Source organism: Topomyia yanbarensis, chromosome 3, assembly GCF_030247195.1.
Source record: "Topomyia yanbarensis strain Yona2022 chromosome 3, ASM3024719v1, whole genome shotgun sequence".
NCBI classification, from domain to species: domain Eukaryota; kingdom Metazoa; phylum Arthropoda; class Insecta; order Diptera; family Culicidae; genus Topomyia; species Topomyia yanbarensis.
The window spans coordinates 172,615,551-172,638,600 of record NC_080672.1 but is presented as its reverse complement, the minus strand read 5'-3'; the positions used below and the strand labels follow the sequence as shown (position 1 = coordinate 172,638,600).

Genomic DNA, 23,050 nt, shown 5'->3' with positions numbered 1-23,050 from the left:
TTTACTCATGCATATACTGTAGAATACACCTCACAATCACGATTGAACCAAATTCTGACGAAAATTGAAATTTATTTTTTAATAGATGTACAATACTTATCTCCTCCAACTCAGGCATGAGTAATGTTTATTTACATTGCACGATTGGTCGGCTCAATAAGGTATTTTTGGCTTCACACTATTCGTCTCTTTCCCTATTATCTTTGATAAAACGGATCGATCGCGACGCGGGGATGCAGTTCTATTTTTTCGAGCACTTTTTTGAATCAGATTTAGAACAGCTCGACTATGCTTTTTTAAATATCCCACAATTTGAAACACGAATAGAACACAGTTTTAAATATTTTTCATTAGTATGTGTGACGACTGGCAGCAGAAAAAACAATGTATGTCACATAAGACACAAACAATCACAAAATCAAATAAACAACATTTAGAACTGGTGGCTAGCTCATCGCATTGGGAACACCGTATCCTAGATGTATTTTGACAGATCCAAATTAACCGACGGCTTGTTATTTTGAAACAAATTTACATCAGAGCGTTGCGATAGATAGAACATTCCATATACACGGTTAAATAAAACAACCTGCAGAATAAGTTCTTTTAACTTACTTTTGAGTTGCGCGTCGCTTTCGCACTTTTTAGTGTTGTCAAAAACAAAACGAGAGATTCGGCTCAGTCGTGGTCTTCCGTGGAAGAACTGTCAAGAAAAGTAAAGGTTAATTGCATCAGTAAAAAAAACCTAATACCAAATTTGTATTTGCTAATACTTGGAAACTAACGCTGTTCGCAATACTGTGATGTAAATTTGTTTCAAAATGACAAGCCGTCGGATAATTTGGATCTGTCAAAATAAATCTAGAACACGGCGTTTCCAATGCGATGATTTAGCCACCTGTTCTAAATATTGTTTATTCGATTTTGTAATTGATTATCACTTGTGACACATATTGTTCTTTCTGCTGTCAGCCATCACACATACTAATAAAAAATATTTGAAACAATGTTCTATTCGTGTTTTAAATTGTGGAAAATTTAAAACAGAATAGTTGAGCTGTTCTGAATCTAATCCAAAAAAGTTCCCGAAAAATAGAACTGCATCTCAGCATTGCGATCGATCTGTTTTAAGTCGGAGATGTAAAATAACAGCCTTAGGTTGTTCGCAATGCTGATGTATTCTACACGGAAACGAAAAACTACCTAAAATTGAGTTCCTTTGACTCAATCTCGTGGTATCGTGGGGGAACTTAAAATTAGGTAAACCGTGTTGAAGGTAGTTTCCATTTAACCACGGCAAAAATTACAACTCATTGATAGGTTTTTTATACTCAAATTTAAGTTGAATTTACCTAATGTTGAATATATCCCAATCAACTCAAAAGTACGTTCCTCCACGGAAGACCTCGACTGAGTCGAATCTCTCGTTTTGTTTTTGACAACACTAAAAAGTGCGAAAGCGACGCACAACTCAAAAGTAAGTCAAAAGAACTTATTCCGCAGGTTGTTTTATTTAACCGTGTAGCAGTTGATGAAAGAGAAAACTTTTCTCTTTCGTTTACTACCAACATATTTGACTTGCAGTTGCGAGTAACGGTTCGTCCGGAATTTCCTTTCAAAGAGAACTTTGACAGTTGGCTTTTAAGCCGTAATCTTGTGTTTGTCGAAATATTTTCATTTCGAGCCAAAAATCAAGCAGTTTCGTCGATTTTGAGATCGATCAAGATTGACCGGACCTTTTGATATAAAACTCTTCTTTTGTGTGCATTGTGCAACGTGTGCAACGAAAAAAGGTGGGAATGTCAAAATGTGAAAATTTTTCTCGATATTCGATCGTTCGGGGCTTGTCTGAAAAATTGCATTTTATTACGAATTTTTAAAGGAAAATCTGTAAAAATAATTGTGGAAAAACATGACTGAAGTTATTACCAACAATACTATCGATAAGGTAGCTACGTTAGTGAAGGAAGCGGAATCGTTGAAGGCTAAACTGGAGGAAGAACGACAAAAGTTGAATGACATTACTTGTGAGTATGAGCGAATTAGCCATTCATAACAATATAATATATTGTTCATATTATGAACATATTTTACAGTGTCTTCTGTTGCTGAAAGGCTTGAAATGATCACGTATCTTAACATAAAACCACGTCGTGTTCTGAAAGGTCACCAGGCCAAAGTTCTCTGCTCTGATTGGTCTCCCGATAAGAGACATATTGTATCATCTTCGCAGGATGGTAAGCTCATCATATGGGACGCGTTTACAAACTACAAGGAGCACGCCGTCACAATGCCCACAACCTGGGTAATGGGATGCTCATATGCTCCTTCCGGCAATCTGGTGGCTTGCGGGTAAGCATTTTTTTGCGATGCCTAGATGCTTTTTTTGCTTATGTCCTATTAGAATAAAACGTAATATTTAGCGACTATAGTTTTTATTATTCACCAGTATTCAAGAACTTTGCATGACCAAATTTTATTTTACTAGTAGATTGTCGTGATCAAGAAAATTAAACATGTTACGTGATTTTTTGTGACGAAAAAATTCAGTAAAAATAATTTGCTGGTTCTATTGCAGCGGTCTGGATAATAAAGTGACCGTTTATCCCATCACAATGGAGGAAGACATTTCCTCACGGAAGAAAACAGTTGGAACACATACAAGTTACATGTCATGTTGCATTTTCCCAAACTCAGATCAGCAAATTTTAACCGGAAGTGGTGACTCTACCTGTGCTCTGTGGGATGTAGAATCTGGTCAGTTGCTCCAAAGCTTCCACGGACACACTGGCGACGTGATGTCGATAGATTTGGCTCCGAATGAAACCGGTAACACTTTTGTTTCCGGAAGTTGCGACAAAATGGCGTTTATTTGGGATATGCGATCGGGGCATGTCGTCCAGTCATTTGAGGGGCATCAATCTGACGTAAACAGTGTAAAGTTTCATCCCAGCGGTGATGCCATCAGTACTGGTTCAGATGACAGCACTGTACGTGCACTATACAAACTGTTTTTTTCAAATCTAATGTTATATATTTTAGTGCCGTTTATTCGACATGCGTGCAGACAAGGAGGTTGCCGTGTTTAGCAAGGACAGCATTATTTTTGGTGTAAATTCTGTAGATTTTTCCATCAGCGGACGACTTTTGTTTGCTGGATACAATGACTATACGGTTAACGTTTGGGATACCCTAAAAGCGCAACGTGTTTGTCTGCTTTATGGACACGAAAACAAAGTGTCATGCTTGCAAGTGTCCCCGGATGGCACTGCTTTGTCTACTGGAAGCTGGGATTTCACTTTAAGAGTAAATTTTATAGTATTTATAGTATTTCAGAATTAATACTCTCGATTTTTTTAGATATGGGCATAAATAATCATGTCAACGTTTAGATTGAACTGCATAACCAAAGTAAATCATATGAAAAGTCTATATAAGATATATAAACTAGTCGGCGAATTCAATGTTAGATGTCTTTAAATAAACCGTAATAGCTTCAAAGACGTTCAACAGAAGAAATTACATAGTAGTGTTAATGATCGTATTGTAAACATCTCCCCAGTTGTTACTAAACTGGTTAGTAATATTATATTTTATATTTTATAATCCATTTATTTGTTGTTAATTCATTGTTATGTAGTAAAACATGTTCACGTATATTTATATCATTTATTTTTACAAAAGTTATCAGTATTTATTGGTGCCATATTTATTTGTGTATATTTTAGCTACGAAAACTAATAATTTAGATGAAATATATATTATAGAAGTATATTCAAATATTTTATTTCTTTCCATTACACTGTCCCTAATTGCATATTTGATGACTGTTTCCATTAGGTTATATGCAATGAGAGTCTATTTCTTTTTTGCTTACGACGGCGTTACTACAAAACCTCGTACATGTTTACTCGAGTGTAAGCAAGGTGTCAAAAATGGCGTCCAAAATATCGGCTCCAGCAAAAGGTGTTTTGAAAACCGACCTCATCTGCGGGCACGATACAGGTTGCAATTTGTTGTCTACTAGCAGCAAACCAAAAAAGATCTCGAATATTACATTCCGTAGAGGTGCCCCAACCTAAAAAACATGGAAAAATTCGATATAGAAACAGAATGGCCACTTGAAAATAAAGTATCGTTTTTTCGCATGATTTCTCCACTTTGGCCGGCTGTATAAAATCGTTAATTATCAAAATATTGCGATTTTGTAGGTTACACCGCCGGAGAATGTTGTCTTCTTTTGGGCGGGCAAAACTCGAAGTTGATTGGTTGAATGGTTCGAAAACGAGAAGGCCTACACATTTGAAAAATCTTGTTTCGAGAAAGCCGTTATTTTGGACGCCGTTTTTGACACATTACACTCGAAAATTTTTATTTTATAGATGAAACATGTCGTTTTTGCTTGAAGCGGGACTGAGTTAGTTTCTAACCCGAACTGCTCTCAAATTGTATGAACTGATAGCGGTTGGGGTTAGAACCTGAATCAGTTTCGGGGTCAATCGAAAACGCTATTAATAAACATTATGTAGAATAGCGCACATGTTTAACCCTTAAATGCATGAAACTCATTTTTCATGGGTACTCATTTTTCGGTGTGGATACGTTATTTACCTTTTGATGAGGCTTTATATCACAGACTTCGGTATGTTGCCAAATGGCAACAGTATGCATTTAAGGGTTAAGTCATTTTACTGCTTCTAAACAATTATTAAGCATTAGGTAGGTACTTTTTGCCACAATTATATAAGAGGATCTCCTTAAGGATATATTCAAATATAACAAAGAAAAAGCATGATTTTTTTAACATGTTATGCTCTATGTTGCGGCCCCATACGTTGGTTTTCGACTGCCCAGAGAGATTAAGATATAAAAATTATAAAGTATCTGGTGGAAGAAAGCAGTTTCTTATAATTATAATATTTATATTTTATCTCGCATTTTATAAAGGTGTGATAAACACGTGTGTCGACTAAGAGCTCTCCACCACCTCTCACCTCTCCACTAGTCACTTTTTTACTGGGGTTGCCACTTCTGGAGAGGCTTCGACCCGTAGATTTTCACTGAACGGGGGGGTGGTAGATTTTGAGTGGAACTAGAGGGAAATTGGAATCAAAGCGATTGCTCGGCATTTTAGTCCACTTTAATCGCTTTTTATTACTACGTTACAGTAAAGCTGTAAAATTTTCACATTTGAGAACGGTTTTGTCGGTTCAATCTGGTGTAGTATTTCACATCCCCGACTAAGTGCCAAGAATACAAAAGCACCAGCTACTCTCGCTGCGGAGGAACGTCGAACAAGCATTGCTCTCCTCCATAACTAACAGGAAAAGGAGAGCAAAGGAAGCTGCGGCATCACATGGGAAGCACTATGTGGTGTCGGATATTCATCACCAGAGGTGAAAAACTCACCTTTCTAGCCAACAGTTAAGGGTCGCTGCAGGAGTAGCAACAACACGGGAAGAACTCGTTTGATGTTGACCTAGTCAGTTGGATTAGAACAAATCTTCCATTCCTTGGTGCAGCTGGTGATAAGCACCACTAACAGTGAAGTGATTTGGTAAAATTGCAGCAAAATGACTTTGTTACATAATTTTGAGCGACTTAATGGGATTTCAATTATAGCATATAGCGAAATATTACTTTCCTTAATTTATAGTAAATTTGATTTGTTATTTATATTCATTGCTTTGTGAAAGAAACCAGCAATATATGGTGAACTCATCTTCGCCACCTTGAAACGAAGGGTTAGTCGAGCAAAATAAATCTGAACCAAAGTAATAGTTAACTTAGACTTTTTACATATTTTGTAAAGAATCAATTAATTTAAAAAAAATGAAATTATTCTTCCCACCAAACCCGGAGAAATTGATGTGAAACCCGGAGGCCCGGATATCGCATCCGAAAACCGGAGTCTCTGGGTCAAACCCGGAGAGGTGGCAATCCTATTTTTAACGCATTTACGCAGCTACGATGAAAACGTTCCACCATACCGTTGGATTGTGGGTGATAAATAGTTTTGCGAATATGGTGAGATCCCAGAAAGTATGTCAACTCGCGGAACAATTCCGGTTCAAATTGGCGGCCTTGATCGGACGTCCGCTAACGGGATATCCTCCGGCCAGCGAGCGAAGCGATCGACAATAGGGAGGATATATCATTTTCCCTTCGATGGTGGCAGGCCCACCAAATCAATATGTATAAGCTGGAATCTAGTGCTCCAAAGTGACGGAAATATCTGACCGCCATCTTCCGGAATATTGCTAAAGTACTGCCCCAGTTCAGTGATAGAAGCATCACTCGTTAATGTTAGCATTTTGTAAGAGTCGGTGTAGTCCAGTAGAGTAGACTTAGCTAAAGAACTTTTGCAGTGGGAGAATGCAGTTACTGAATCAAGACAACATTCGCTGTCGCAGCAGCATCCCGTACCAAGCGTACTTTTCCAGCTTTATGAGGATTCCGTTGAATGTTCAACGGTAAGTACCAGACAGCAGAACGAGGCGTTTGCTAAAACTTTTCTTCCTTTGCTTTTTTCCTTCTTGTTTATTTGACACGGCTCAATGCGTTAGCATAACTGAGCCGTGGGTCTTTTGTGATTGTTAAAATATGTAAAAATTAAAATTAACTTGCAACTGTTCATCGGGTCTTGTTGCTGCTGCGTGTTGAGATCCTCTTCCTTGAAACCTTGTCGCACCTTGGAGGTCATTCAGTTAGTCTTCTCTCGCGTTTTCATTCACACCCATGTCGCCATCGGTACTGCATTCATGATGCGCACGGTCGGGTGTTCTTGTTTGTTTCTTGTACTTACGAGTCGCTGTTGTAAATCCATCTTCATCGGCGTTTGATTCTTTATTAGTGGTGTGGGTTATTGGTTTGGAGGCATTTGGTGTAATCGTTGTTACTTCGCTGTTCGTAATGGCCGTCGACGAATGTATACCGACTTTGATCGTAACATGTGGACTTTCCTTAGCAGCCTCTGTGCAAGGTGTTCCGTGGTGTACCGACTAATCACAGTATTGGCACGCAGGAATCTGTCCTGGATACGTGATCAGCATTTGTGAAAATATGCAATACTTGGAGCTGATCTGCATGGGGTGGTCAAGTATGACGGGATAGGTTGTTTGATTGCGGTGGGACTAGTACGTGGTGCTAGGTTATGTAGTTTTATTTCAATACTGTCATTGTATATGTTGGGATGCTGTTTAAAATGTTATTACATTCGACGACGTGTTTCAAATTGTTTTGCGAATCATATGATTCTGCTTTACTATTTTAGCGCATTTCCCCAAAACTCCACGCGGCCTTTCCCGATTGAAAGGTACAGCCGCGCTCCGTGAAACACCGTGCTTAGCACATCTGTCATAATATCGTGATTTTGTATAACGAAGGGCTGAACGATAACACATGTTGTTCCAAAAAACAGCCCTGCCTTATGGAACGTTTTGTGCAGGTTGATTATACCAGGTGCAAGTGGTGCCAAATTCACCACGGTCAGTGTAATTCAAAAGTTCTTTTTAGATAAAATTGGTTAAATGAGTTAAACTAATCAATCAAATTCTGTTTTTTAAAAACTGTCCTTGTGTTTGAACCAAAATGAGAGGCTTATTACTTCCGCTACATTACTTAATTTCAAGCGCAAACAGGAAATACAAGTGCTAGTTACACCAAAAACTTACTGGCAACCTTACAGCGGCATTTAGGAAGCAGTTGGTGCGGTGTGTACATTTCTGTGAATTTCTCAATCACACACTTAATTTTTTCTGCCGAATCTTAGCTTTTTTTGCATCTTTTGCCGAAATCTCACCAGCTAAGATTCAGCAAACAATATTTTTTGCAGAGATCTCAGTAAAAGTGACGTTTGAGTGCTGAGACTCGGAAAACATTTAACCGAAAATCAGCAAACTAATCTCACTCAGTTTCTAAATTTGCTGACTACACTGATAAAATCAAGTACCCATTAATGCGTAGAAAACTACTCATTAAATGGGTAAAGCGTTTGTACCCATAAATGAGTACAGACCTTGTACGTCAACCAGAACTGTTACAACAAAAATACCCATTCATGAAATTCGCGCCAGAATGAAAAATACTGTCAATAGAATTATTTCTGAATTAAAAAAAAAATAATTAACATTCATTTCACATTATCGTTTTCTTATAAAAGTATAGAAATCTAGATAGAAATCCTATTCTAAAACTAACAAAATAAAACCGCCAACTGGATATATTTTTGATGGCTGGATCTTTTGGCTGCTCTAAAAATGCCGAACTGGCGCATATTTTCAACATCCTCAGTAGTCTAAACAGACGTTGTTTTCGGAGCATTGCCGAAATGTTCCGTTTACGCCACGGACTCCGATGCAGGGCGATAATTTGCAGGTTCCACTATGATCCTTAGTTTGCAGGTTAACTCGCTTGAAATAATGCTTAAGGATTTTTCACCCATTGTCGAGATCAATATACCCATTGACATTACCTCATCGAGTAGTTGTGAAATGGATAAAAAGTACTCATTGTTAGAAACAAAAAATACCCATTTTTTGACAGCTCGAATAACATCCGAAAATGGGCAATTTAAATACATAAAATGGGTAAAGTTTTTTTTACCGTGTACACAGTAGATTGGCTTGACATATGGCATTTTTCAGCACAGAACTTTTTGAGTTCCTTTTGACGGCGCCGATGGTTGGGTGGTAAGCGTGACCACCACCCACCCCAGTTGGTCTGGGTTCAATCCCAGTCGAGGTCGTTGAGATTTTTCAGAGGTGAGAAGAATCTGAGGTCACGCCTTCCTTCGGAAGGGAAGTAAAGCCGTTGGTCCCCGGTCCATGAGTTGATGGGTCGACATCCAATCCAGATAGTGGGAGTGTCACCTCTCTGGCGTCGGTATTTGGCCTCGTAGCGGACATAGGCCGACGGAAAACAAACAGAATTGGAAGAAGAAGAAGAAGAGTTCCTTTTGTGGTCACTAATGCATGTGCAAAATTTGGGAGCGGTTGGTTGCTTCCCGGGTTTGTGCATTGCGTTCAAAGTTTGTGTGGGATTTTATATGAGGAAATCAATTATTTTGCATTTACGTTAATAAAGATCGTTACTTCACTCAATACAAAAAACCAGCTTTATAAGACTATAGTTCAAACCTCGGTTAACAACTTTGTCGAAGACGGTAACTTGCTAGGAGTTTTCAAAAAATAGTTATAACGATTTTAAAACTTATGGTTAAATCCAAATGCAGGAATTCATTATTTCTTCCAACTACCAGTACACCATCGACACCGATACTTTGAACTTTAATAAATGAGAATATAGTCATCGCAGAGACTTGGTATCTTTGAATGAAATGTTCAGAATGAATTGCTGATTAGACATAGACGTAGTTAGAAAATGAAAAGAAGAGGAGGGGTGGGCTTGTGTACTTCCCAGTCCCCTTTTTAGGGGCCGTACACTAATTACGTAAGGCTTTTTTTAGAGTTTTTCAACCTCTTCCTCCCCCCACAGATAAGAGTTCGTAAGATTTTGGTGAACTCCCCCTCCCCCTACATAAGATCTTATCATGATTATCGTAATTAAAAAATCGAATTGTTAATTCATCAAATAATAAGATAACTCCTGACAAAATTTAACTGTAATCATCTGCAGAATTTTAATTGCATGCCAATCTCGCCCAGTAGAAAAAATAACTGTTGTCACATATTCAGTAACTCCAATTTGGTTCACATGATTTGCTTTGCTATATTCCACTTCTTTTGAATCTATTTTCTTGGGATGTAGAATTTAAAAGAGTTTATAACCTCTTCTGGCATGATTTTTTCTGAGTTCCAGCTGTGACGCTTATCGTACGCATAGCTCCGAGTTAACCATCTTCGCGTGTTAGAACATTTTCCAGACACCTTGCGGGTTTGAATCGAACGTTTGAAAAGGACAAAGTCGGTCTAACAACACGAAGGGTATCAACACTTCTTAACTTGTAAGGCATATTGTGACTCCAGTTCCCGAACAGAACAATGTACAACCAAGAGCCAAAAAAATACTCATATTGTTTGATATACAAGGATTATATGGTACAAATGAAAATAGTTCCCTTTTCTTATTAAAAGAATATTTTCCTTATGGATTTAATTTTTTAAACTTGTTTTATGATATTACGTAAGAAAGGACAAACCCTCCCTCCCCCTCAGATAAGAATTTCTTCGATATTTTGAAACTCCCCCTCCCCCCATATGCCCTTGCGCAATTAGTGTATGGCCCCTTAGATAGTTAGTATAACATAAGAAGTACATCTTCAATGCAGGTTTATACCACCGAATTAAAAATTAATCTTACGTGTTTGAGTGCTACTATTTAAGGGCTTTTATCTCATTTAAAATGGTACAATGGTTTATAAATTTTACATATTTTAAAACCCTATTTCTTGGCCGTTCAGAGTCAGAATTTAAAAAATGCATATCCATAGATTCCTTGAAGTCTCGGAATTGTTTCTATTGACGTTTTCGTTTGACAATCTAGGAACGAAACCAGGATAGTTATGTCAAACAAACGGTTTTAACAAAATTGAGTTAGGTTCACGCAAAGCAGTGGTGATGTTAGAAAAACTGAAATATACTTCAGATTAGAACCCAAGATAATTTCCAGAACTGAGTTAGTTTTAGTCTCCAGCAAAAGCAACACATAAGTTTTTAGGTATACATCCTAAATGTTGTAAATGTTACTTCCCACAGCAACGATTGTAGTATGATTCATATTTGGGTCTATCAAAATATTAAGAAAGTTCAGTTTTTCTCATTTATTTAAGTTCTAAATGGTGATGTCGGTGGTGCACTGGCAGTGTTGGAAAATATAATACATTTCTGCATTTAGATTGCACCATAAGTTTAAAAATCGTTATAACTATTTTTTGAAAACTCGTAGCTAGTTACCGTCTTCGACAAAGTTGTTAACCGAGGTTTGAATTATGGTTATATGAAGCTTGTTTTTCGTATTAAGTGAAATAGCGATCTTTATTAACGTAAATGCAAAATAATTGATTTCCTCATATAAAATCCCATACTAACTTTGCACGCAATGCGCAAACCCGAAAAGAACCAACCGCTATCAAATTTTGCACATGCACATGGGACCACAAATAGTGCTGTACCCGCTAGTTTAAATTATTTTGAAGTTTTTCCATACAACCGCGAGCCACTCTACTATACAGCTGTTGGGAAATTACCGAGCCGAATTGAGTCTGCAGTACCGCATGATATAGATGGTGGAATTGCACAGCTTTAACTTCTGCTACGTTGAGCTTCATGTTCACCTTCAACAATTGCTCTACACCGAGGAAAAAGTACTTAAAAATTTCATAAGTCTCGACTTATGAGCCTGTACAATTTTGATTCCATTACACGCTTGTGCATTACATAAGCATGTATATGAATTTCATAAGTTCGCCTTATAGAATTCATACACGTGTCTTAAGATTATTATAAAAATGTTATTGTGAAAATGCCATAAGGCCAGACAAGTGACAACATTGTTGGATTTAGTTTTAGTCTGGTGCTCTGCTTCCAATTAGTAGCAAATAAATGTAAGTTATTTTTTGTTTATCGATTATTGTTTCAATTATTTATGTTATTATTTTGCAGCATCTCAACGTAGTGAAATAGCAGAAGTTTCAACCGTAGGTGTTTAGCCAATTTCGAGGAAACATCTAGCATCATAACAGGTGATTTTTTTTAACTGGAGCCTTCTAAATATAAGTGTGGTTATGTTTATTTTCATCTAATTTAAGAAAATACATATGTAGAAATGAATAAAAAATGTTTTCTTATTTATTTTTCCTATCAGGTGCATATATCACATACACGAATCTCATAATAATTCTCTTTTAAATTTATATTTTAATGCGATGATTAATATAATCATATTCGTATAAAGGTCATAGGAATGTCCAAGGAATTTCATAAGTATTTCTTATGACATCCGTAAGTGATTTGATGGCCATTTTCCTCGTCAAACCATAAGACAAACTTATAATTTTCATATGAGATACTTGTGGCGCAAAGTCATAAGCGATTCTTATAGATTTCAATAGTTATTTTTCCTCGGTGTACTTCACGAATCGATAGTAGAGGGAATCAATCTTGCAAATAGGCTTTACACTGGTAAATTTGATCATGTGCCCTGCTATAACAGCGGAGCGATTTTTTATCTTCTGAACTGAGCAAAATGAGAAACCGGACTGAAACTCTGTTGCTTTAGGGACGATTCATAAATGACGTAGCATTTTGATTGATTTTTAACACCCCCTCCCCCATCGTAGCATTTCGTCACAAACGTCTAAATACCCCGTGGTATTTACGTAGCTTGACGGTAATTCTCCCCCCCCCTTGTCTCCGTAAAATTTAAAACAAAATAAAAAACGATGTTAGTTATTCCCCTTCAAAAAAGCTACGTAGCATGACATGACCCCCTACCCCTCTGTCGTCACACATCATTGCAAAATACAATACTCCCCCCTCCCCCATATAATGCTACGTCATTTATGGATGATCCCTTATTAGCATGACTCTTCAGCTGTATCTGACATCTGCTTTCGAACGATTCTATCCAAATCTGGATCTCTATCCAACTATCCAACTTCCGCGCCACAATAAACCCGTCTGAAACCGCACTTCATATGAGGTAATTTCTGTCGCATCGAAAGCATACTGTACCTGCATCATGCCATCAACTCCTAATTGGTTACTGGTTTGGCGATATGCACGTTCAAGAACGTTTCGACCTTTCTGACCCGTAAACCGTTCAACCCAGTCTCGATCGCACGGCAGTTGGTTTGCCTTGTCGACCAATCCGTGACTCCATCGACACAAATAGATGGAGTTACCCAGACCGATCATAATCGTGGGCTGCTCTTTAGCATAGTCAGTCACACTGACACCTGTCAGATGCGAGTATCACTTAGCTACTTCGAAAAATTATACATCCTGCTTCGGTAGCACCAACTTAAAGACTGTATGTACGTTCTCTAAACGCACCTTCTCTCTTGATACCTGCGCTGACAGCATCAAACCGACACGACGCGAACCATTATCGTACCGTTTGATGTCTCCCATCCAGATGAGATCAACGGCTCCGACTCACCCTTGGCTTATTAGCGACAGCTCTCCTTAATGCAGAACTATTTAGGTAAAAACTGATTTTTCTCCATTAAGGAGAAAATTATTTAAAACCTTCTTTGCCTGTGAAGAGCACAAAACCTATAATTAAATTAGTTATGGAATTTGTGTTTCGACTTCATCAAAAAATCGGGGGCACTCTTTGCGTTCCTAAGCAAACACTTAGTAATGCGTGATGTCCCGCAAGAATAGGAGGACTTCTTCTGATAAACTGATGAGAACTAATTAAATTGAAACAAACTAATCGAAGAGCACAAATCCTATAACTAGATTAGTTAATTTGCATTTCGACTTCGTGTCATCTCATTTTCTTGCGGAACATCACGCTTGTCTAGGGGTTTGCTCAGGAACACAAATTGTGTCTCAGTTTTTTGAGCTAGCCTCAATCTGGCGCTAGCTTAATCCTGTCACTAAGTTACTGTCGGATTCTGATGAGACGAAGTCGAAGTGCAAATTCCATAACTAATTTATTAGCGACAGCCTCTTAAATGAGAGCACTAGACGACACTAATCAGGAGAGGCTATAATGTTAAAGGCCTCCCAACGTACAGGTTGGTTGGAAACATACGAAATATCACCGCATGGGTTTCGCTTTTTTGTGTGTTGCCATCGGCGCTTTGTAGTTGCATGGATGTAACAGAGTGATAGTTTACACAGCGGCACAGCGTACACAGCTTTAACCTCTCGGCCGCTTAAAACTACTCTGGAGCTCTCATTCTCCTGTACTCATTGCTATCTGCTATCTTTCCCGCCGGAGCCTCCATACTTCGACGAAGGTTCGTGAAGATGGACAAACTCATTCATTCTGCTACTTCCGACACATCAGATATCTGTTACAAAATCGGTGAACACTCTCCGCAGAGTCTCGACTATCCCACGCTTGAACCTGATCCAATCTAGTTTGCAATTGGGTGGTAATTTCTCGACCAATGAATAAAAGTCTCTAGTCGGTTAGCTCTCGGAGCATGCGCGCTCTGTACCTCTGGATTTCCTTCAGGCTCGATCAAGACCACTCAATATCTCGGTTCGAGATGTACTGGCAAGCCGCAATCTCCTCTACCGCATCTGAGCCATACTACGAAATTGTCTGGAGGAACTCCTGCCGGCTCGAGAAGGACCACCCGGCATCCCAGTATATGAGGCTTCCTGATGAAGACCGTCCGTATCCGTAATCCATGTCGTTGATCTCCCGATGTCTGAAACTGACTGAATATTTTCCCAATACATAGTCGCCCTCCTTGTCTTTTCTAGCTTTAGCTGTTAAATTACATAATCTCGTTAAGAAATGCCCAACTATACTGAACAACCCAACAAAATGAAAAGACCAAAAGCACAATCCCTCCTGAGGTAACTCGTGTCGCCCGGAGGGTTGGGAGGAATAAAAGGTTTAAGTTTAGTCGATGGGAGCACTAGAAACCACTGCAGTAAGAATAATGGCCAACCATGAGCCAGCAGGCGGTGGTGCCTGTTAACGAATTCTTCTCGATAAAGGTACCCCAATTTCATAGTGTCATGCGACCCGTGCTATGGGTAAAATTGTTGAGGGGGTTTAAAACATTCTCAATGGCGAACGGAACCTGGGAAGAGTTGGGCGAACTCCCAATATGCTGCATTACGCAGCGGAACGTTCACTCAACACACCGAAGTTTAATGACTGGAGAGTCTAAAATAGTTCGGTGAAGTTTTGTTGAGTTTCGATTATCAAATTTCGATGTGTACAGATGAACCTGCCCAGAGGCCGTGTGGTATCCGACCAAGAATTGAACCACTGGGGTCCTGCTCCCATGTCGTAGGAGGCGACTGAAAGTAGGAGACCCTGAGTCAAGGTGTAGTTCCGTGCCGAGGACTTAATGACTGGCGGGTCTAAAATATGCCAGTCGCGCACGGAGCATTTTGGGTTTTGCCCTTACTGTGTTATGCGAATCTCTGACACAGTGGACCATCATTTTCTTCGCAAATCGTGGGATTCAAATGATCGTGTCTCATTTAAACCTGATATGGCTCGCTATATGCGTTAACATCCCAACTCGCTTGGTGTCCTCTAGTTGTTGTGCAATTTATGTTGGAAAAGAAATGTACAGTTCTCCAATCAAAAATGGTTAGAATAGCACAAATCAATCTCCGAAAAAAACGTACAGCAACTATGAATTTATTTCGATTCATGCAGGAAGGTAAAGTTTCCATAGCATTGGTTTAAGAACCGTATTTCCATAAAGGAAACATCTATTTTGGAAAGTTACTTAACACTGCATTCATTGCTTACAACAAGACAGGCATGACTAACGCACGTGAAATGCCTCGTGCTTGCATTCTTGCAAATAAGGCTATTGACGCGTGTCTCATATTGGAGCTCACAACTCGCGATATCTGTGTTGTCACAGTTACACTGACTGTCGGAAACGTAGACAATATATATATATATATATATATATATATATATATATATATATATATATATATATATATATATATATATATATATATATATATATATATATATATATATATATATATATATATATATATATATATATATATATATATATATATATATATATATATATATATATATATAAATGTCTTAGATCTGCAGAACGGGCTGGCTGGCAAAGCCTATACACTAATGTCTCTAGTCTGAACGAGGCTAGCAGATTAAATAAAATTCTCTCCAAATCGAATGATTTTCAGATGAACTCCTTAAAAACCAGAGATGGTGTTTATGTGACGGACGAAAAAGATGTTCTTAATTGTCTCTTCGACACACACTTTCCAGGTTGTATCGATCCGGAGCTGAACAATGTTCACAGATCTCATTCTGGTGATTCGGACTCGTGGGCGTTAGCATGCACATTGGTTTCCACTGAATCGGTTAAGTGGGCAGTTGACAGCTTTGTTCCATACAAATCACCCGAAAAAGATGGAATACTTCCCGTGCTACTGCAAAAAGGATTTGATATTCTCAAACATGTCTTGAAAAAGATTTTGCTTTCCAGTCTTGCTACCGGGTATATCCCGAAAGCATGGCGAGAAATAACTGTTAGATTTATTCCCAAAGGGGGGCGCTCCAGCTATGAAGAAGCCAATAGTTTTAGGCCTATCAGCTTAAGTTCTTTTCTTCTGAAAGCTTTGGAACGGATAATCGATCATCAAATCAGGAACGTTAGTTTAGTTGAATATCCACTGCACAAAATGCAACATGCATATCAGTGTGGGAAATCCACGATCACTCTGCTTCACGATGTTGTTTGCAACATTGAGAAAGCCTTCTCGCTCAAGCAATCTAGCATTGGTGTATACCTAGATATTGAGGGTGCTTTTGACAATGTGTCCTTCCAGTCTATTCTGGAAGCGACGCGCGGTCATGGAATACCTGCATGTATCTCGGGTTGGATAAACGCAATGCTTAGTAACCGCATACTTTGCTCGTCACTGCGACAGGCTGAGATACGGAAGTTAAGTATTTGCGGTTGTCCTGAGGGCGGCGTTCTGTCACCTTTGTTATGGAACTTGGTAGCTGACGGCTTGTTGAAGAAACTCAATGAGCTTGGATTTCCAACCTACGGGTTTTCTGACGATTACCAAATACTAATTACTGGATTTTGCATCGGAACAATCTTTGACTTAATACAACAGGCATTAAGAGCTGTCGAACAGTGGTGTCGACAAGTTAAGCTATCAGTTAACTCAAGCAAAACTTCAAAACTTCAACCGGGGTTCGTCCCTTGCAGTTCTTTGATTCTGAGCTACTGTGTGCAGATCAAGTCAAATACATTGGAGTCATATTGGATTCCAAACTGAATTGGTCTGCTCACATTTAGTTCAGAGTCAAGAAAGCGTGCATGGCCTTCGGGCAGTGCAGACGAACTTTTGGAAAGACCTGGGGTCTCAAACCTAAATACATCTATTGGATTTACATGGCAATTGTACGTCCAATACTGTCATACGGATGCCTTGTGTGGTGGCAGAGGGGAGAGGTGGTGACAGTCCAGTCAAAGCTAAACCATCTGCAAAGAATGGCGCTCATGGCGTTGACTGGTGCTTTCACCACGACTCCGATTGCTGCTCTTGAGGCACTTCTAAATATCAAACCATTACACATACACTTAAAACAAGAAGCACTATCATGTGCATACAGACTGCAGGTTACTGGGCTTTGGAACAGTAATCATGTTGATCTTGCTAACAGTCATACAGGATTGTGGTCACAAATGGTTACATGGGGTGAAGATATTCTTGCTTCCAGCGATATTACACTCACTTGTAGTTTTCCTTATAGGACATTCCATGTGAAGATTCCCTCTCGAGAGGAGTGGTTGTCTGGCTTTATGGAAAGACAACAACAAACCCAAGTGGTTTGTTACTCTGACGGTTCTCTGATGGAGGGACGTGCTGGTGCTGGTGTCTACTGTCGTGAAATGAGATTGGAACAATCTCACTCACTAGGTAGATACTGTACTGTATTCCAAGCAGAAATATTTGCGATTATGTGCGGGGTGCAATCGGCCCTTCAGCTGAGTTTGTCCGGCAGAGTTATAAACTTCTGCTCCGATAGTCAGGCTGCAATCAAGGCCCTTTTTTATTTTTTTATTAGTTTTCAACTAGCAATAATCGCACCTCGGTTAAACCTCATTGGTTACGATATCGCCACTGCGCAAAGCTGACAAAGGCCCTTAGCTCAGACAAATCCCGGTCCAAACTAGTGATCGCGTGCCGAACTCAAATCGAAGAACTGAGCATTGTCAACACTATCTACCTTGTATGGGTGCCCGGACATTCTTGTATTACCGGAAATGAATGGGCTGACGAATTGGCCAGGGCAGGTTCAGCGATTGACTGCGTTGGTATTGAGCCCGCGCCGCCAATTTCGACAAGTTGGATAAGGGAAAAAATATGGTCCTGGGATTTGTCCGAGCACCGCAATTATTGGAGAAATCTACAAACGTGTCGCCTAACAAAGGCGTTTCTAGAACAACCGTGCCCAGTGATTTCGAAAAATCTCCTACATTTTTTTTCATGTGATCTTTGTGAATCCGACTACGGAAACTCATATCATCTGATATGCAACTGTCCAGCGGTAGCGCTATTGCGATTTCGAGTCTTCGGCCGTTCTTATATAGACGAAACCATGTTTGGACGACTGAAACTGAGAGACATACTAAAGTTTCTTATTAAATGTGGTAAAGAGCTTTAGGCTTATTCGCAGGCAAGTTGAACTACTTGTGAGTTTAACTTACCTGTTGTTTATTTTTGTTTTTTGTGCTGTTACTTTTCCCACCCTTCGAATTCTACTTCCCCACACCTCCTTATCCTTTTCTTCCGCTCAGGAAATGATGAAAACACACGGCAAGGCACAAATCCCCGACTACATACGGGGAACGTGCCATTTATGCCAATATATTCTGATTCCTGATTCCTGTTAACGAATCCAATGCCAATATATTCTGATTCCTGATTCCTGTTAACGAATTCTTCTCGATAAAGGTATAAAGGTTTTTATACTTTTTATAAAAACGTAAAATATCGCACCCGCGCCCTGAAAATTTTCTGAACATGGGGTTCGATCTCATTGTTAGGTAATTTACATTGGTCTTTTGACTTCTAAACTAAGCTTACGTAATTAAAACAACTCATTCTGAAACTTTACTGTGCTATAGTTCTCCCGAAGGGGAGAAAAATTGGGAAATTTATATTAATTTTATATCCTAATTTATTTATATTAATTTATATCCTAATTAATATAATTTTGAAATAACATTAGGAAGGTGCCAATTGATCTAATTCCATAGGATTCCTGAACTATTTTCATTATCAACTTGTGCAAGAAGCCAAAATCGAGTAAAATGCTATCTCAAACACCAATCCACTTATTGTCTATTTTAGAACTATAAACACGATTCAATAGGATTTGCTAGAGCCAAATAACAGTGTAGATCCTTTCTGGTTGTATTCGTTACATTGCGATAATACATATAAGGAACAACTTATATTACCTATACTAAAGCTTTGCATGAATCGAACATCATAAAATGACAAGGCAACGCGTAACGTTGAGTTTAGCCTGGATGAAAATAATGTTGGCATTTCTGAAACGGTTAGTATTTCACATGAGACTAAAATTCATACGATTCAATTTATTTTCTATCAATATTTAAATTATCTTGATTCTTGATTGCAAAATAAATAGACTTTACTATGCATAGCAACAATGAAATCAACAGTGTCGGAAAGGTGGCCCATCTACAAGATTTGTATCAGTGCTACTCACGCGCTACAGCCTACACCCGAACGAAGCCGAAGAAAGACGAAGTTTTACCACACAGTCAGTCTGTTCGGCAAGAAGAAAGGTTAGGTGGAGTACAAAACTAAAGTTTCAGCATAGCCGTGTCAGTATGGATGGAAATATATGTGCATTGTGTGGCTTGAGATAGCTCGATAAAGTTACACAAATTATTCGTATTCCAGTTTTGTATTTTGGTCCAATCCCGTCCGACTGGCGTGCTAAGTTTTAATCGTCTTCGAAGTTTAAATCAGCAATCAAGGATTTTGTTGTTTTGGAGGAATTGATTCAGTTTTTAAAGACGATTGACAGTTGCAATATAAGATTACCGTAGTTAGTGAAGAGCCAACAGTTTTATGTGCAGTGTTTTGCATTCACATACAAAAAAAAAACTAGTCAGACACGAGAAATGTTCGTGTCAGAGTTATGTTGATAATATACGAAACCAGAAGTGTGTGTTGAAGAATGACGAAAGGTTTATCCTGTTTCGTTTACCACCACGGGATGTCACTTGCAAATCGGTTGCACAAAACAACTGCAGTTGCCGAACGGGTTATCAAATTATCATTTTTCGAAGTGTAGACTGCTTGCTAGTCGGCTGAGCAACACTGGAAGCAGCGAGAAATGAATAATAATTGAACAATAAAAAATGGTGGATCAGAGAAAACGAAAATATACTACCGGAGCAGAGCTAAAAGAAGTATTTATATATTGAGAAGAAATGTTACCTTTAAACAGACGTTCGCTCGGGCGTGTACGGTTTTTTTTTATTTGTGTACGAGGCATCTATTTCTTTTATTAATGTAAACAAGTAAATGTTGAGACATATATTCAACGAGAACACTGTAAAGTGTTGTGGATAGATTTACAAACCCGAGGAGGAGTACTCAGTAGAACTATATAAGACAAATTAGAGAAATTGTTCTGTACACTATGGTAGGTTATAATTATACAGAATATGTGGTGAAAGGTAAAAAGTTTCAATCTTAGTGCAACTTCAGTGTAGAATCGGCACACTGTAAACGTATTTGTTTCCGTGCCGTAGTGAGACAAACGTACATATATGCACACACCGAATTAGTGGCCGGCCCGAGTGAGATTGCGTGAGGTGTTAGTATTGCAAAGAAACAACAGTTGTTAGTAAATTTTGTTTGAAAATTGCGGAAAAGAACACTTAAACGAGCAAAATTTAGCTCTATTAAAGGTTAGCATTGGGTTGCAGTCAAGCCGAATGCCGAAGATGAAAGTTAATAAAATTGAAATTTGTGTAATTAAACTTAAGTACATGGATGAATCGGTAAAATGAGCTGTGCTCGTTGCCTTCCACTCGTTAGTGTCAAACGATCAATGTCTGACGAACAGTTTCCAAAAATTGTATACATAGAAAATAAAACTAATCCGTCAGACAGGCAGTATGGTTGATTTAGCTCATTAGTACGAGACAGTGAAAATCGAAAATGACTAGTTTGCATGTAGATTTCAAATTGAACGACAACCAAAAGTACGTAGACCATTCTACGAGCATTCCTACTGAACGCGCAATATTTATCACTAAACGCCAATTCGGCACACAGCACCGCGATAAATCAGTTCAATAGCCGAGTTTCGAAAACTGTTCATTATTGGTACGAACAGCGCACGGTCAAGTGAGTCGGAAGAAGGAAAGAAACCAAACTTAGAAAAGTTTTTAGATCCGTGTCAACTTGATTCACACGTAATGTTGGAGAGGAATAGTGGGAATGATTCGTGTGCAAGTGATGTAATAATATATGCGGGCGCAAAGCTAGAAAAAAGTGCCGGATTCGTTGTTGCTGAATGAGCTATTAATGTGCCGAGAAGAAAAAAGGTGAAACCGAAAGAAATCACGGCGAAGAAACAGCCAATAATTCACAAAGAAACAGCGAACAGCAGAAAAAGTAAAACGAATCTATCGAATCAATGAAACTAGTGCGCTGCGGATGGATAAAATGAGCCGAGCGATAATCCATTTTGCAAGAAGTAACCACTTTTGCAGCAAATTTCCGACGTCTATCGACAGAATGTACCATCACGCAAACAGTACAATGAGCACACCGACCAGTGGATTTTTCAAGTTCCTAGCACGATTCTCAGGTAGATTGAAATTGTTATATTATGAAATCGATGTAGCCTTCGACAGGTTAGAGTTATTTAAATGACATTGAATCGATAGATGCTTCACAAATTGCTCAATAGTAAAAAAAACTAGAGAAGTAGATTAGAGTTGGGGATGTTTTGTGTGTTGCAGAATAGGAATCTGGCTGGTACAATATGTATCGTGTTGACTTGTGATGAAATAAGATTGTATTTGTATCTCTTTATGTTTCTGAGTATGTATTAGAATTTTGGAGGGTTGGACGGGGGATGTTAATTTTTTGGCGAGGGGCCATGCTTAAGTGACGTAGCATTTTTATGTATGGGGTATTCCAAATTTGTGATGAAGTGTTTCGTGGGGGAGGGTAGAGTCAGAAGATGTGTGACGTAGCATTAAGTTTTTTTTTGACGGGCATCATAGCCCATCATAGAAAACAATTTAATTTTCCTCCATTCCCAAGAGACATAAATTTAAATTCACACAAGTTACTTTTCACGCGGTTTTTTATGTTGTTGCGGTTACGATTCGCGGATTTGCAAGCTAGCAAAACAACGAAAAGATTTTGTATGCGGAATTACCTTTAGTTAAATTAGTTACAATAGTTAGCTTATCTTGCTACCTAGTAGACTTAGCTTGGGGGCTGAATTAATTTTTTTCTTCGAATTTAACCAAACAAAATTTAGTAAGTTACTTGAACGTATGCTGCTTAGAATCATTGGCAGCTGCAGGATTGTGAACTGAGAGAACTTCTCTTCATGATCCATGACATGAAATTCAAAACAAAACTATCAATACTATATTTGTCAGTGTTTACTTTGTACGCAATTTGCTGTTAGGGATTATTCATAAATTACGTAATGCTTTTAGGGGGAGAGGGGGTACGACAAGTTGTGATATAGGGGGAGGAGGAGTTAACTAGCTACATCGTTACGTCACATGTTTTCACAGAAGAAAAAAAATTCTTGGAATTTGTTACGTAATTGGGGAGGGGGGATGGATAAATTTGTGACAATTTGTTACATGGGGGAGGGGGAGTCCATTTTGGGCAATTTTTGCGTTACGTAATTTATGAATGGTCCCTTATAATGAAACTGTTTATAAAAGTCGTCAAACGTTTCGTAAGGACAAGTATTTAGAAAAATTGAAATACATGTGTATTTTTTTCATCCCCGGTCGCGTTGCGCAGGAGGGGGAGGGGTTGGGAAATGCTACGTTATTTACAAGGGGGAGGTTAGAATTTTGTGAAAAATACTACGAGGGGGGAGGGAGGGGTAGAAAATCGCCGAAAAAAGCTACGTCATTTGTGTACGGCTCGCTATTAATTTTTTACACACGAGATGTACATGATCTGTGTTTTGATGACGTATTTTCGACGAAGATATACTGCCTATGATCGCATATTTGTCCCGTTTTTTATGGGATTTCCTATCTTTATGGGACTGATTGGCGATCATGGGCAGTATAGCAATAGCTGATATTTGCGCCCGTAATGGACAGAACATGCGG

At 38.7% G+C, this 23,050-nt stretch overlaps 2 protein-coding genes and 1 pseudogene across 2 annotated transcripts in view; 2 read left to right on the top strand and 1 right to left on the bottom strand.

The window, feature by feature from the left end:
- Positions 1–1,790: 1,790 nt before the first annotated feature.
- Positions 1,791–3,716, top strand: LOC131693304 (guanine nucleotide-binding protein subunit beta-5). The gene is made up of 5 exons (XM_058981020.1): positions 1,791–2,027; positions 2,097–2,352; positions 2,579–2,990; positions 3,043–3,306; positions 3,361–3,716. Exons 1-5 carry the CDS (start codon positions 1,913–1,915, stop codon positions 3,370–3,372), a joined length of 1,059 nt encoding a protein of 352 aa, XP_058837003.1. The 5' UTR covers positions 1,791–1,912; the 3' UTR covers positions 3,373–3,716.
- Positions 3,717–17,730: 14,014 nt separating this feature from the next.
- Positions 17,731–17,813, bottom strand: LOC131694422 (U4 spliceosomal RNA; annotated as a pseudogene).
- A 1,725-nt stretch (positions 17,814–19,538) lies between these two features.
- The window catches only part of LOC131693305 (uncharacterized), a 128,539-nt gene continuing 125,027 nt past the window's right edge, over positions 19,539–23,050 (top strand). The window contains exon 1 of the mRNA XM_058981021.1: positions 19,539–21,543. Coding sequence (XP_058837004.1) covers positions 21,390–21,543 — 154 coding nt within the window. The 5' untranslated portion in view covers positions 19,539–21,389. The remainder of the gene's footprint in view (positions 21,544–23,050) is intronic.

Excerpts from the sequence above, each read along its gene's own strand:
- LOC131693304 (XM_058981020.1), top strand. The coding sequence starts at position 1,913 with ATGACTGAAGTTATTACCAACAATACTATCGATAAGGTAGCTACGTTA. Across the intron at positions 2,028-2,096 it reads AAAGTTGAATGACATTACTT|TGTCTTCTGTTGCTGAAAGG; the intron begins GTGAGTATGAGC and ends CATATTTTACAG. Across the intron at positions 2,353-2,578 it reads GGCAATCTGGTGGCTTGCGG|CGGTCTGGATAATAAAGTGA; the intron begins GTAAGCATTTTT and ends GTTCTATTGCAG.